This window comes from Melanerpes formicivorus, unplaced genomic scaffold (genome assembly GCF_026170545.1).
Source record: "Melanerpes formicivorus ecotype bairdi unplaced genomic scaffold, bMelFor1.0.p_v2 SCAF_5, whole genome shotgun sequence".
NCBI classification, from domain to species: domain Eukaryota; kingdom Metazoa; phylum Chordata; class Aves; order Piciformes; family Picidae; genus Melanerpes; species Melanerpes formicivorus.
The window spans coordinates 14,700,299-14,716,416 of NW_027142357.1; the positions used below are offsets into that span (position 1 = coordinate 14,700,299).

A 16,118-nucleotide genomic window follows, 5' to 3' on the forward strand; every position below is an offset into this window, starting at 1 on the left:
TAAACCAGATTTTAAATATTTATGCTTATTCTTTAAGTGCAAATAACAACCCTTCTCAGTAGGTGTCTCTAGTGAGTTTGTCCATATAAGAAACTTCCCCCTACTACAGTAAAATTCATAATAGTAATGTGTACGTTGATGAAAATGTTAACTACTTCCTATGAAAGGACAGCCAAATGAAGGGAAGTAATCTTCAGTGTACTTTTTCTTGGGAACTTTTGAAATAATTGGACTTAATGGCTTGAATTCTTACGGTTCATTTATCAGTCCCATTTGTTTTGGTTTGCTTGATTTTGTGAGTATTGACCCTATTAGATAGTAAATATTTTGCATATTTGCATGTGAATCTCCTATGAGTAATGAAGACTATCTTCAAATTACAGATTGTCACATGTAATGGTTTTTGTTTTCTGCTGTAGTTGTGAACACCACAGTTACCTGTTGTATTAGAAGCAGTTGTGCACACTTCTTGTAAAACCTCTTGTGTGTTGATCTATATTCCCATGAGATGGGTGTCTCTGGGTTTCCCTTTAGTGACGTCTGTTTTATTGAGGTTTGACTTAAAGGTGTTAAGTTAGTAACTGGCTGCGTTTACTTTTCAAAGGTACTGCAACAGCCACCTGCAGGTACTTGGCTTTATACCGAAAAAGGAGAGGAAGAAAAAGAATGATCCCATAGAGGATGCAAAGGTCAGGCATCAGATGGATGCTATGGCCTTCAGTCTGACCGTGCCCACCCTGGCCTTGAAGATGCCCAATGGGCTGGATGGGATGTCCCTCTCCCCTCCAGGGGCTAGGCTTCCTCTCCACTACCTGGAGGCAGAATTAGAAGACCCCTTTGCTTTCAACGAGGAGGATGATGATCTAAAAAAAGGGGCAACGGTGAGGAAAAAGTTGCAGAGCAAGTTGGCTCAAAACCGGCAGCGCCAGAGAGAGACAGAGATTTTAAAAGTTCGCCAAGAGCACTTTAGCCCTCTTCCTGCACCTTTGCAGCAGCAGCCTCTGCAGCAGCAGCACTCCCATCTGCCACCTTCATCAGCTTCGTTAAAGCCGACAGGGCTACCGCAAGGCATAGTCTGCAAGTCACCTCAACCTCCAAACACCAGCCTACCAATGCAGGGAGTGGCACCCACCACACACACTATAGCACAAGCCCGGCAGTTGTCTAACAAGAGACCTCTGCCTCTCCTGCCACCCACTAGGGCACCTGTCACGGACCCTCCAAGGACTGATCGGGTCCTCATGAAAGCCACAGCCTTTTATCCACACTCGTCTTGCATGAGCCGGCTACAGAGACTGGTGAAACTGTGCACTCGAAAACAGCAGCTGGACACTGATCTGTTTCCACATTTAGGTGGGTAGAGAATAGATGCACTGCAACCTTACTTTTTTAACCTGAAACCAAAAGTGGAATGTCTTCCTAAGCCTGTCCTCCATTTGTGTGTGGTCCTTGCAAAATAACCTTGAACTAGGTAATCTCTAGCCCTGTTCTCTATGAAGGAAATGCCTGAAGCCATCATATGTATTTTGTGGCATTTTGGTTGTTTGTTCTTGTTAATGTTCCCTTAACCATTTGAGAAATCAAACTGAAGCATAGAAATCATTGCTTGGGTGATGCAGACATCATACAGAAGGTTTGCAACTTGATTATTGAGAGTGGCATCAGCTGTACCTATGTGAGTGGACAGGTTTAGGTTGTATGTTAGATATGTAACAAATGCACATTACAAAATTGGCACAAGCAAAATTGTGGAGATTGGGCCCATTGTTCTCTGCAGGTCCAAATTTCCAGTTGACTTGTCTGGGAAAATTGGAGCACAAGAGAATTTTTGACTGGGTCTGTTTGTGTACAGAATGTACAAGCACAAGTCTACTGCAGTGGGAAGCAACTTGGAGGGGTGGAGGCTTGTCCACATACCAGTGCAGTAATAGTGTCCTTCTTACTTGTTACTAGAAACTGTAATCAATTTCTGCCTGAGGAAATGTAAGGAAATAGAACCCAACTTCCTGCTATGGTAGTAGTAGTGCTTTGTAAAGCTTAAAAAACGTAGCTGACATTGTGGCATGGGTCTGATTATGAATGCAGACCTAGGTAGACCTATCTGCCCTTGTTGCCTCCTTCACCCTCCAAAATTACTTTTCTACTTAGTTTTAGGTTGTACTTTCCTAACAAATAAAATACTAGTAGGGAAAAGTGAAACAGGAATCAGTGTGTGATATTAGAGCAGGAATGTCATTTATGATGTTAAAAAAAAAAAGGACTTCAAATAAATCTGATTGCTCTGATTGCTCTTCATATAACATTTGATTGCAAGCATCTGTATTTTTTGCTATTTCAATTAACCTTTTTTAATTTGCTGTTAAGATCTGCCCTTTGGAGCTCATGGGATAGTTTGCCTATTTGTTCAAAAGATAATTGGCATCCCATAGCATGTCTCCAAGGGATGTTGTTCTTCAGAAAATTGCTTTGATAGTCCTATATATAATGCAAGTCTTTTGAGAAATGCCAGCTCCAGAGGCACTTCTGAGTGTCACAGGCCTCAACAGCTTAGAAAATGACCTGCAGTTGGGAAGACTGTAGAAAGATAACTGTGTTTAATGTTTGCATTCTTAAATGGTGGAGAGAATACATTTTCATAAAAAAAGAGGCATAGTAAAAAACTGATTAGACCTGTAAATGTACAGTTACGCAGATGCATAAATGTGTATGGAATCAGAGCGTTTTGTATTGCCAAAGTAACAGAATTCACACATGAATCATGTGAGAGTAGAACATGTATTTGTTGCTTGTTATTTATTCATAATATGCCTTAATGTTAAAAGCTAGCTGTGCCAGTTCAGAGAATTTCGGGATATCTGATAGGGTAACACTAGAGGTGACTGCAGGGAATCAAAGATGCAACCAGTTTTATGTGTACCTACAGCACAGCCATATAATTGGATCCCATTTTAAGTGGGAGTATAGCTATAATCTGGGTTAGATTTTAATTCCTTTTTTTCTGCAGTAAACAGTAGAAGCAAAAAAAAGGCAACCTCAGATTTTATGTTTAAACTTTGGATAAATAATTGGTTACAGGCTATCAATTGTGGACATCTTTATCCATTGCTGAAATTGTTTTTCCATTCTGTTACGGAAGAGATGACAGTAAAAAAAGAAATTAATTTGAAAGTATAATTCTGGCATCTTATCTAATGTCCTAAGACATCTTAGTGTAGTCCAAACACGTATCTTAAAAATAGGAATGCTGAAAAAATAAGCAGTATGATATTTCTGGTTCATGTTAAAATACTACTTCTAAATGTACTTGGGACAATCATATTCCAAGTGTGTCTGTGTGTCTATAATTGTGGAAGTAGGTGACCAGTTACATTTTCCAAATTAAAAGCATCTAACTTCAGAATCATCTCAGATATAGTTGGTTAGTATATTTTTAGCAAAAAATAAAATGTTCCTTAACTCACTCTCAACTGCTGCTCCATTTTCAAGGAGCACACAAGAAAGTAGAAAAGTAATAATGCTGGCTTGTAAATACAGCTACTGGATTTTATCTGCCTACTGCAAGAAATGGACAAGAATTCCACTGCATGTGGGAGAGAGAGAGTAGGAAAAACTGCAAAAGATGAAGCCCCAGATTAAATGTTCCACTTGAGATTTTACTGGACTGTTTCTGGCTCTCCTGTTTAATAGTTGTGACTAACTGAGGCTTCTGCTTCATACAATAAGTTGATTCTATTGCACCATCATTAAGCAAAAGCTGCTCAATAAAAGTTTGGGAGTATTTACATGTGTCCCTTTAGCTCTCTTTTCATGCTAATATGCATTTGGCAGACAATTACAGAGACTAAGCAGAGGAACATCCTGTGTTAGCTGTGTACCTGTCTCTGTCCGTGCTGCTCTAACTTACAGTTTCTCTATTCTTCCTGTGTTCTGGCACAGAGCAGGGGTCAGAATATAAACAGAAATGAAAGTGGTCTATTTAGATCATATACTATTACAACTTAGCAGGTAGTCAGTTCTTCATGGCAGGGACTTCTTTCTAAAGATTCCATGTGCTTGGTATGAAAGCTGTAATCTTTTTCTGGGTCTAAGAACGATGGTGATGGTGACCCACTGCTTATGGGTCAAGAAGCCAATCGTGTTTTTGAAAAAAAACTTAAATCTAACAAAAATCGGTGCATGCCATTTGCACACTGCACTGGAGCTGCTGTAAGTGATACTACTACATGATTTAATCATGCTTGTGCTATACTACACATTCATCTTTTGTGCCATAGGCTGCTCAGACACTTGTATGAAATGGATGCACTTTTCATTCAGATTTCATGTTTTCTATTCCATTAGGGCTGGATTGGTCTGAAGACAGTGGAGAAGAGTTGGAAGATTCAGAGCAAACCTCCCCCTACCAGGTTGCATGGTCTATCCGAGAAACCCTCGGCTATGAGAGACATGAGTGAGTATGAGTCCTTTAGTATTCGTGCTAGCCTTGAGGGAATAAACAATGTAAATATGAGCTTCACTTCAAGTGGAGTAACTGGAACCTAGGCATTTGTTGGAGTGCTTTGATGAAACAAAGAATTGTTTGAACTCATTTCCTTGTAAGAGCTTTGAAACAGTTTGGCACTTTCTGTCCCAGTTTCTGCCTAACTTAGCAGACTGCATAAAGGTCTCTATCAGAATGATGCATCAGGAAAGAATTTGAGTTTATTTACCTAAATTTAATTGAGTTTAATGTGATTTATTCATGAACTTGTAGGCCTCACTAAGTAGAGTTATTTCCAGAATCAGATCCAGTAGGGAGTTACCATTGGCTTCTTGTTCCTACTATGTGTGAATAACTTTGCTAGTAAATGTGCTACATTCTACTCATTAATCTTTATGTTAGTTGTGTAGGATGTTGTTTTGATGTGGTTTTTTATGTTGTTTCTTTTCATAATTGTGTTGAATAAACCTCTGTCAAGTAACTGGGAGTGTTGAAAGGAAGTGATGTGATTGAAGGGATAAACAGAAGAGGTATTAGCTGCTGATGCAGAAAGCCTTATGGTATTCTCCATATGCTGCTAAGTCATGAATCTGAACTTGCAGCAGGATATGATATTATATGTCTATTAAGGTAAATTTTAAGGTGCAAAGTTGAAGCAAAGCATTCCAAGCATACTATTGTTATGAACCTGAAGCACATTGCTAACAAAAGGAAATTGAGGCCTCAGTAGCACTTGATTGTAGCTTCTTACATGAATCTCTTTTCTTATGCAGCTGCACACTTTGGTGATACTACAACTCTTTCCCATTTGTTTAATTTTTGGATATCACGGTTAGAGTAGTGGTCTTAATGAAATGTTATTTTGTTGTTACAAAACTTACCAGGACTTCTTACTGTCTTGAAAGATTGCCCACAAGGTGAACAACAAAGTTGCGTGTCAGTCATCACGGCAGACACCAGGATACTAAATACCGAGAGCCTTCAGTGAATTAAAGCTCATTGATTTCTGTTATGAATGACAATCATTTTTTTAGGGCATCAGAAGTCCAAGAGAACATGAGCTTTCACAAACAGTAGTTTTAACTTAAAAGGCAGTTTTAAAATAAACTGGTTTGGGAAAATATGAACAGCCTTTCAGTCATCATGTATAGTTCTTGAAGCAGATATGCCCATTAAATAATTTCCCTTACACTTTTCTCTCTTCAACATCTGATCTGGTTCTTCCATAGATCCCTGGGGTTTTTTGTCTTCTATTTGTCCTAACTTTCTTTGGATTCTTCCTCCTCTTTTCATATAGTGAGAGAAAGTAATACCTTGTCTTCACAGTTTCTGTTTCATTCTAGCATTTTATGCACTTCAATTAAACACTGTCTTAACTAACTCATGATGGATAAATTTTAGTATGGTACTGCATGCTTTTGTACTTCCATCATCCTGCCCTGCTAGCTCTTCAACAACTTCCTTAATTTTGTTGATGGATAAACATCGATGCATTCACTTGACGTCAGTCTTTGAAAACATTTAATTCCTATTCTGCAAACTTCTTTAGAGGCTTTTGTTATCTGAACTGTTTCCTACTGATACTTTTGCAACATGGTCTGTGTGCTGATGAAGATTAATCAGTTCAGACTATTTCTTGTGTGATTTGTCAAAAGACTGTTTTGCTAATATGGTTGTGCAGACTGGTAGCTACCTACTTACTTAGTCAGCCAATAACTTGTTGTGACTTTGAATTTTGGAGGCTACTTTTACCAGGAAACCAATGAAGATTATCTGCCCAGACCTTTAGTTTTTGAAATAACTTACCTAAACCTATGGAAATTTACTTACTGTTTTTCCCAGTAAAATTAAAGCTAATGTTTTTCTGATCATTTGTATCTGGGCTTGTGGTCCCTGTGTGAAAGGGGTAACTCCACCAGCTACCTCCATTCTGTCCTTTTTCATGTGACTCTGTGGAAGGCAGTGGGAGGGATGCTTCTTGGAGCACATTAGTAAAAGCAAATAGTTAACTTCTGCATTACTGGACAACTTGTTCTCAGTATTTCTGGTTGTGTGATTGTGGGAGTAATCTGTCTTTCTGATCATGCTCTTCTGTGATGCTCTAGCTGATTCTTAAACTCTGAAAAATTCAGCAGATTGGTTTAGCATTAATGTCTAAACAGTAATACATTTTTGTCTTCAAGCTTTTTAATCTGTAAAATTCATGCTGTTGTAATCACCTATGGAAACACAAGCCAGATGTTTGCTTTTATTCTCTGCTTTAGTTTTGAGTGATTGAGTTCCAGTGCTCACAGCATTTCAGGAAGCAGCGCTTTAAGGCAGGCACAATTGTTTGAGTTCAAGTAATAGGGCAGGAGTTGGCACTGGGCACAGTGCAGGCAGGGCAGCTGGCAGGGAAGGCTGCTAGAAGCAGAAGTTCTGAGGGAAAGCAGGGATTGTTCCCTGCTGTAGATTAGTGAAGCTTCCCCCCTAGATGACTCAGTTACTGGGTCTTGTAGGTTAGAAAGATAAACAAATTACTTTAAAACAAAGCTGGTTTTCTTTTCCTACACTGGAATACAGATAGTGTTTCAGGTTGTTTGAAAAGGGAGGGTAAGGATTGGAGTCCCTCCTCATAGTAGCTCACTCAAGGAGCAGATACCAGTGCTGTATTGTTAGAGTTGAATTTAGTAACACTAAAGAACTAGAAGAACTAAAAGGAAAAAAGGAACATTCTTCAAATCCCTCCTTACTGAAGGTTTTGAAGTACAATTGCTGTGGTGTCCCAGAGTAGAGAGCACGTTCTGCTGTTGCCCTCATGGTGCCTGGCTGCTTGTGCTACCCTTTTGCTTTTCCTTTCTGCTGCTCCGTGCTCCCTTTGTTTTCTTCATGAACACTCAACAAAATTTCCCCTGATATTTACACATGATGATCTTAAAGGGAGGAAGCATTTTGGATTATCAGATGGTTTGTGTGCTTTTCCAAACATCTTACAAAAAATGAAATGCCATGTATTGAGTTAAACTTCAGAAGTTAGTTATGTATGCTGCTTAAGAAAATGAACTAGACAGATACTGGTAAACTTGTCTATGAAGGGAAGACAAAAGTGCCTTTTCAGTTCTCGCCTAGTGGGAAAGAAAAAATGAAGAAAAAGCTAGGATGTGTTACTGTTATTTTTCAGGCATTTTTGGACATAAAAATAGGATTAATCTTACTAGCCTGGAAAAGAACTTCTGAATAGAATTTTAAAAACTCTTTGCCTCAAAATAAGCTCTTGTCCACTGCAGTTATGATTCTTTGTCTTGGATATATGCCTTCCTCTACTTTTAAAAAAAAGTCTCAAACTGCAATTAAAACATTTTACATACCATGACATCCTTCTGTTTATTTCAGTAGGGACGGAAGTTAAAAGTCTCAAATATAAAGACATTTGCATTAGAAAATATTCATTCCACCTAACATGAACACTTGGGGTTTTTTCCCCTAAGAAATACTCTTTATTTGTAACTGTATTTAAAATTAAATCAGTATGTCTGCAGCTTTGTTTAAAAATCGTGGCCCAGAGCAGTAACGAAATACCTAAGACCTTAAACTTACCTGTATTTACCTCATCCCCCATGCATTTCCCTGTTCTATTAATACATCAGAAAAAGAAAAAGCTCTATTAAATAGCACAAAATTAATTTTTTCTAAATGGTTTGCTTTTCCCAGTAGGTATTCTTTCCTAAGAGATCTTTTTAAGATCTTTTCCTTTTCAATATGGCAACATCTATACATTGCATATGTTGACTGTTTTTAACAAGTTATATTTGTTACTAAGCATTTAATTGCAGAGGTTAATTACATCTTAATTACATGCTACTGTTTTAACAAACAAAGTACATATTATGGTTTGTTTTGCATAATACTTTATAAAAAATGGGCATTTGTGTCAAGACAGTGTTTGCTTCTGTGGAATTTTTGTGGACAGCCTTAGTGGGCATGGATGCAATCTTGTAAATTTGGCCTGTGTGTGAATGGAATAAGAGTTTCCAGAAAGAAAAACAGGTCTTAGTTATATTGCCTTTCAGGGACAGCTATTGTGCCAGCATTTCTGGATCTTGCTTTATTTAGTAAATGTCATGGCTCATTTCTTGCATCCCTTCTGTCATGAGCTGTTTCAGCTCTCCTTTGCACAGGTCTGGATATCAACTCATTCCAATCTCACTGGCCAAGCTCTACAGTCTGAATCCTGGGAGCTTTTGTCTTGCTTCATTTATTTAGACAAGCAAACAGAGAATTGAATCAGTCCTTCATCTGGTCTTTGCTTCGCCCTGGTCTGATTTTTCCCTTCATAACTTGAAGTTAAATGTGAATTTCTTCCCCATGGCTGTATAGCAGCTCAACTTTAACTCTGCAAACAAGTGGAAAGCAGTATCAACTGCCCATTGTAAGAGTGCATGTTTTGGTTTAAGAAGAAATACACCGCCTGGCAGAGTGAAAAGAACCGGAAAAAGTCAGCAGTTTTGGTACCTGTTAGAATTTGACCATCTTCTCCAGTGTGACCTGTCTGCAATAAATTTCCACTACATAGTTCCCCACTCTTGTCCTCTCTGTTTATTGCACTTTGGTCTAAGAGTTTATCTCATTTGCTGAGGCATTTACACTAAAGTTTAACGTTAAATAGTTTATTTTCTTCTGAGTAGCAGACTCCAGGCATTTAAATGTGTTAGACTTGATAAATTGATGTAACCTCTAATAATGACATAATAAGGAGGGAAAGTACCTTTAGAATTCAAAAGGTATCCCTCTTCTACCATTTCTCAAAGATCCCTGCTTGATCACAGTCTTTGGACGTTTGTGGGACTAGAAGATGGATGCCAACTTAACAATTCTTTTAAAGTAACAAATTAGCTTCCTTAGAGAAAAAACAAACAAACAAAACTCACAAGAAGACAAGCAAAACCCCCAAAAGACACAAACAACTGAACAAAAACCCAACCCCAGACCAGACAAGTAAACCAAAACAAAGGCAGAAAAACCCCAACCAAAAAAACCAATGTGTGTCTGATTTATTTTCTGTCCTTCAGGTCTGATGATGACAATGAAGATGACAGGAGTTCCAGGGTGACCAGACTTTGCACTTACTTCCGGCAGAAATACAAGCACCTCTGCCGCCTGGAGCGGGCAGAATCTCGTCAGAAGAAATGCCGACACACACTCCGGAAAGCCTTGCTGCAGGCGGCCAGTAGAGAGCCGGAGCGTGCTGGGCAACTGATACAAGAGCTTCGAAGAGCTACTTGTGCTCATACCAGGTTAGACCTTCCTCTCTAACTGCAGTACTAACTTGGGGTCCAGACAGGGTGGAATACTAAGATCTGAAGCTGGTAGGCATGTGCAAGGCAGAAAACTCATGACCTGCAAATGCCTATCAGTAGAATAAAATAAAGATGGCACACACTGTTTTCCATGAAGGTAGGCATTCTCCATCTTGGCTTTTCAAGATGTGAATTGTTTGTTTAATACTATCTGGGCCTAATCCTCAAATGTCACAAAAGAAGTTAGTGGACTACTGCAAGTTTTCCTTAATAGTTTGTCTGTGTATTTTGGCTGCCTTCAAATACCTGATGCTTTACTAAGCCCAGTTCTTTAGAAGGTGTGCAGTCTAGTCTGCAGTTCTCTGCTTCAATTCAGATTTCAGTTTTCAGACAGCTTTTTCTGAAAAGTCCATACTTCCTCTTAATTATCTTCCAAGCAAATAAAACTTAAGCTCATGCTTTTTATTAGATTTAACTCAATCTAACATGAAATGAAACTTGGCAACAAAATAAATATCTTCTAACAACTCTGAAGGTTACCTTCTGTGGGAATTCTTTCTAGATAATGTCAACATCCCTCCAGCTCTTGGCATACTGAGAGTTGGTTGATTCATATTTGTGCAGAAACAGAGTAAGCCTGAATTGTGGCATTGTCTGGGGTATCAGCAGCACCCTTTTGCTCTTGTGGTTTTGCTTTACAGGATGTATGACTGTGGGGGTAAGAGGGGTTAACATGAGAGGCTGGATCAGGACACTGAGTGTATTCTGGTTTGTGGGATGCTTTTGTTCACATACAGTGGGCTGTGGTTGGGGGGTTTGTTGTTGGGGAGGTGGAGAGAAGCTGAACAGCTGCTCAGTGGTGTTATGCAGAGGTACATTACTCATTTATGTGTAATGTGTTAATGTGTCCGTGTTTAAACCACACCAAACCTTGCCTTTTATTAAGCAAAAAATACTATGTTGTTTTGGGTAGACCAGCAAAGCCAGGTGTGCCCATTGTCGGTGCTCTGGTTAATTTAAGTAACTACAGGGTCTTTTCAGTTATGAAGTTTGTCACAAGGGTAATATTGCTAACTAAACCTTTGCTCAGTCAAAGTGCAGTTGATGACAAAAATGGCTGAAGGAAAACAGTCAGGCTACAGACAGCTTATTGTCAACCTAGAAAACAACGTGTACAGAGGTGAAAGCCCTGGAATCACCAGCTTTATCTCCATGAAGGTGACAAATGCCTCAAGAGCAGGCTAACACCAAGCGAGCTGTGTAATGCTTGCAGTACTCATCCACATTGCTGTCTGGTCGCCTGCTTGCAGCTCAGGCTCAAAGCATTGAGGCTGTGCTGAGGGAGCACTCAGCTCTGGGCACCTGCTGGTGGATTGGGCTGTAGCACGTTGATGAAAGAGAGCTTTTACTCATGTTGAGCACGCTCAGGTTCTGCCACTCCAGAGCTCAGTCTAAGTTTGTCTGAACACATGCTTGCATGTAAGCTCTGGGGATGCTCGGCGTGTGTTGATTTATGAACAGGCTTGAACATGCACTTGATTGCCCATGTAGCCATACCCAATACATTGTATTCTAAAGACTGACCTCATTTTAAGGGTCACCTGTGTTGACACTCACATCATGCTGTCCTTGGCTCTGTTGCAGGGCATTTTAATATTTACATGGTAGTATCACACAGCACCTCTCATTACAATTAAGGCCCTGTGAAATAAACGACCTGTTACGGCAGCCACACTTTCACCTGTCATTGACATCTATTCTGTATCCCTGTGTAGAGTCTGGTAGTAGTGTGCACCCATCTGGATCATGACACACACACGTGTGTTATTATTTTTCATACTACTGTGCAATATTCAGTGCAATAATTGTGCTAATAACCACTTGAGACAGGGATTTTGTCTCTTAACCCTTCTATGTTTTTTTTCCAGCTCAAGCCAAGTGAGGCAGAGAAATGCAGAGCCAACAACCTGTAGTGGGACTTCAAAGGGAGAACAGTGCACTAACAAGGCCCTCCCATTCACCAGGCATTGTCTTCAGCGTATCCTCTTAATTCTGTTGCATTCAGGCATAGAAGCTGTTCTGTTGCAGGGTTTTCCACTTGTTTGTTAGGTTTTGCATTGGCAAGTCGGTTTTCAACAAAGAAATACATATTTGTTAGTGTCTCATCAACTACTTGCTTTTAATTCATCTGTGTGATTTGTGTCTATAGACAGTAAAGATACATAGTTTTCCAGTGGCATCTGTCATAGTTACATCATTTTACCCTGTAAGCTGTATTTAGTGGATGCAAGAAGCATTTACAAATGTTATTATCTTTCACTAATGACTTGGTCCAAATCATGTGGCTTTCAGCCTTAAGGCTTTCATAGGGTTCTTGGTAGGTTCCAATAGACCAACTACTATGTGTGGTTTATGGGAACAAGTTTTTACATGTAGTGTGAAAAGATGGCTTACACCAACTAGAAAGATGAAAATCTGATACTTTGCATTCTTTGAAGAAGCAAAATAGAAGTAGTTACAGAATCCATATTCTAGATGAGGAAGAATTCCTAGTGCTTGGGATTTCAAGCAAAGCCTGAAAAGGATGGTAAGAGTCAATGAAGACCACAGAAAGGAGGGAGCATAATATGTGTGAAGTTTGATTCTGAAGACTATGTACAGGCAGAATTATGACCTGGAATACTTAAGAACTCTGCAGATTTTGTCTTTTTGGGTTTTAGCTGAGGAGTTATTGGCATGTTTGTTAGAGTGACTCCTTTTGTTGAAGCTTTTGGTTTAGAAATTTTAAGTGACTAGTACCGATCTATTACAGCTGCTATCAAACTGCAGCCCCTTTCCCAACTTTTTGGTTTGCAGGTGCTTTGTTTTTTGTGGTTGATTTTTGCAGGACCCTTAAAAATAGAATAGAATAAACCAGGTTGGAAGAGACCTTCGAAGTAGCCTGAAAACCTTTCTGAGAGAGCATGGCAGTGTGCAGCTGCGTTTGGATTTGATTCATGATTATGATTTTTTAATTTTTTTATAGAGTTCAAGTAGCATAGCAGAGAAGCCAAGACTAGTGATTTTGCATTTGAGCCCATTTTTAGCCTCTGCACTTTCTCCTCAATGGAAAAAGTCTCTCCTAAGATGAACAGATTCTTGGTTCTGACCTATGTGTCCAGGTCTGCCATCTGGACTATTCTGTAGGTTTTCCATTTTCTTTGACCTTTCTTTTGCATTTTATGAACATACATAGTGATGTTGAGGTCTGCAAACTGTTCAGGATGGAAGGAGTGCTTCTTAATGTTGCTTGAGAAAACACAGTGAAATATCTGTTTGATTTGCTGTAAGTCTGGAAACATTTTCACTCCTGCAGGGAATTTTTCTGAAGGAAATCTCAGCAAGCTTACGTTTGGATTTACTTGACCTTTCTGTCTGATTACACATCTTTTTTTTTTCAGAGAAGCAGGAAGGATCTTGAAAATTCTTTGTGCTCTAAAGATAAATGCCAAGAATGTACCTTAAAAGATTGAATTAAGAAATACTCTCTTTAATGTTTCAGTGTGGATTGTCATTAGTCTGTAAGGAAATAGTCCTGTTGACTACACTGTTCCAACTGCTACTATTGATCTATTGATTAGGACTCCAGGAAAAGGCTTCTTTTTGCTAAGAACTCATTAGTGAAATGGCTGCTTCTATGAAACTATCTCAAAATATAATAAAGTCATTAAAGATTCTGCATGAATGCAGTTTTTCACTTTAAAAGTTGAATTTGAGCCATACCTAGATTTGAACTTGAGTAACAAAGGTGCTCATTAAAAATAGCATCTATGGACAGGTAGAGTTCAAAGCTTTGATCTTAATCAGGTTGATAAATCAAAGGGCCTTCCTCCATCTTTGCCTTGTGTTATTCCTGATGCAGAAATGTGCAGATATCTTATTGAACCGTTCTCAGCAGCTCTTCTCAAGTTGCACAGCCAAGTTTGCAGATGGTCAACAGTGCTCTGTGCCAGTTTTTGACGTTACACATCAGACACCTCTTTGTGAAGAACATGCCAAAAAAATGGTAAGTACAAAGCCGAAACTATAATTATTTGTCTGTTGGGATGATCAGGAGTTTTAACCCCAGTCTTTATAGGAACTCTTGAGTTGACAACTAGCAAGTTTATGAACTTAAAACCTTGTATCTTTTTATTTTTCTTAAGAGGGTAAAACATGCCAAACATTCCCAACTAGTATGTTGTGAAAATCTTCAATATACTTTTGAGTGCATGAGAGTATCCTTCATGGGAAGAAATTTGATTCCTCTCTTGAATCAAGAAACAGGAAATCATAGTGAGAAATTTTGTGGTCATTTTATTTGGGTTCAGTCCTGGCCCTTGAATCTGAATGTAGTGTGAGTGTGGTATGGTAAGAACACTGCATCTCAAGCACCTTCTGTTCATGGACACCAAAATAGTTTCTAGAGGACCTGTACATAGCAATTAAGAGCATAAAAATAATGGGTTTGCCATTTTATTTACCTGTTGGTGACTAGCAGAATTTAAACTCCTTCAGGGATCTGTGGATCCCAGAGGAAAAGCAGTGGTCTGCTACAAATTTAGAGAATACAGAAATTAAGATTATATCCTCTGCTTGTATTCCCCTGATTATATTTCCCCCCTCTTCCAGAACAAAACTGATAGGATAATTTTCAAACCTATTTCTGTCTTGCCTTTCCTTCGAGGGATTAGGCATAAAACTGCCTTAATTTTTGTTATGTTGTTGGATTGTTGTGGGGTTTTTATTACTATTTTTATGCAGCTTCTCCGATGCTTGTGAATTACAGAGTTTTCTGGATTAAAATGTGAGGGTCTGCACTACACAGATTTGTATGGGATTTTCCCCCTGTCCCAGACAATCTTCAGTGTGTCTCTCAAAGTTTACTTCTGTATCACAAAATCCTTTGCTCTTCCCAGTATGATGATAACTGAAAACTGATGATGGTCTGATTCATTTTTTAATTGGTTAATGATTGCTGCTCAAGAGTAATGAGGTCTTAGTTGTTTACCCACATCCTTACCCTAGCCATACAATATTAATTCTGTTTCCTCAATGCTGTCACACTTTTATGGCAGTGGGCACTTGAGGATGCTGGCTTCAGCTGCTGTGTGCTATTCCCATTGTTGCCACCTCACAAAAGTGTTTTATCTTTTATACTTACAGGGATTCTGTCAAAGGTTATAGTTTTAAACTGATTTAATTAGGGTTTGCTATATTAATTTTTAAAGTGACACTGCATGACCTCCTGTTTAGCATACCTCATCATTTGGTCTGTGTGATTTTTGCCATTGGGATCAGTGAGAGATGAAAGAGATTACACTTTGTAATTTAAGTTTTTTACTTTTTTACACTGTTGCCTGGCTCTAAGTTATCAGTCTGTCTTTCATTACATGTCAGTATGTGTGGAATGACCAGCGGGGAAAAAAGCAAGGAAAGTAATTGTCATTGTTAGCATGCTCCCATTGCTATTGTTTTATTCCCAAAGGACAATTTCTTGAGAGGGGACAGCTCCCGTAAAGTTCAGCACCAGCAGAGGAAGCCCAGGAAAAAAACGAAGCCACCTGCACTTACCAAAAAACACAAGAAAAAGAGAAGGCGAGGCCCACGCCGGCCCCAGAAACCCATTCCTCCTGCAGTGCCCCAAGGGAACCTCACCATGCCTGCTAGTGTCTCACTGCCAGTAGAAATGCCTCACATACGGTCAGTGGTAGCCCTGCCTCAGTTTCCCACTGCTAACTTCAATGTTGTCAATGAGCACCATAGAAAGGTCTGATAATTGCTGTGCTGATAAGCACCTAGAGTGGGGCTAGAAGTTGCATCTCCGTATGACTGTTGAAAAAATACCTTAGAATGGGTTGTTTCAGATTTGAGCAGCTACTGGGTTCGATGGGTAAAATGTCTTGCTTCTGATGCCACATCTTATGCATTTAATCAATAAGTTAAGTGTAAGCTTCCTAAAGAAACTTTTGAGATTTTTTTCTCTTTTTTTTCCTGGATGATGGGAAAAAACATGTGGGGAAAGATCCATTATGGATGGATATTCATTTGGAGTTGTCATTTGGAGGATCCAGGGTTATACATCAGTGACTAATGGTACTTTCTGTCCAGGAGCCCCTCCACGCCAGAGCTGAGTGCTGATGAGCTGCCTGATGATATCGCCAATGAAATCACAGACATTCCACATGACTTGGAATTGAATCAGGAGGACTTCTCTGATGTCCTGCCACGGCTGCCCGATGACTTGCAAGATTTTGATTTCTTTGAAGGTACCATTTTATTTTATTTTACGCTGATGTGAACATCGTGAGTGAACTGGAGAAGTGACTGTTTTGAAAATGCTT

At 39.2% G+C, this 16,118-nt stretch overlaps 1 protein-coding gene across 6 annotated transcripts in view; it reads left to right on the plus strand.

The window, feature by feature from the left end:
• INO80D (INO80 complex subunit D) overlaps positions 1-16,118 on the plus strand; it is a 44,995-nt gene that overhangs the window by 14,983 nt on the left and 13,894 nt on the right. For all 6 annotated transcript variants that reach the window (XM_068138357.1, XM_068138361.1, XM_068138360.1 and 3 more), the window contains 7 exons: positions 605-1,353; positions 4,342-4,450; positions 9,529-9,753; positions 11,685-11,794; positions 13,668-13,801; positions 15,263-15,477; positions 15,886-16,043. In XM_068138357.1, the coding sequence (XP_067994458.1) occupies positions 605-1,353; positions 4,342-4,450; positions 9,529-9,753; positions 11,685-11,794; positions 13,668-13,801; positions 15,263-15,477; positions 15,886-16,043 (1,700 nt within the window). The remainder of the gene's footprint in view (positions 1-604; positions 1,354-4,341; positions 4,451-9,528; positions 9,754-11,684; positions 11,795-13,667; positions 13,802-15,262; positions 15,478-15,885; positions 16,044-16,118) is intronic.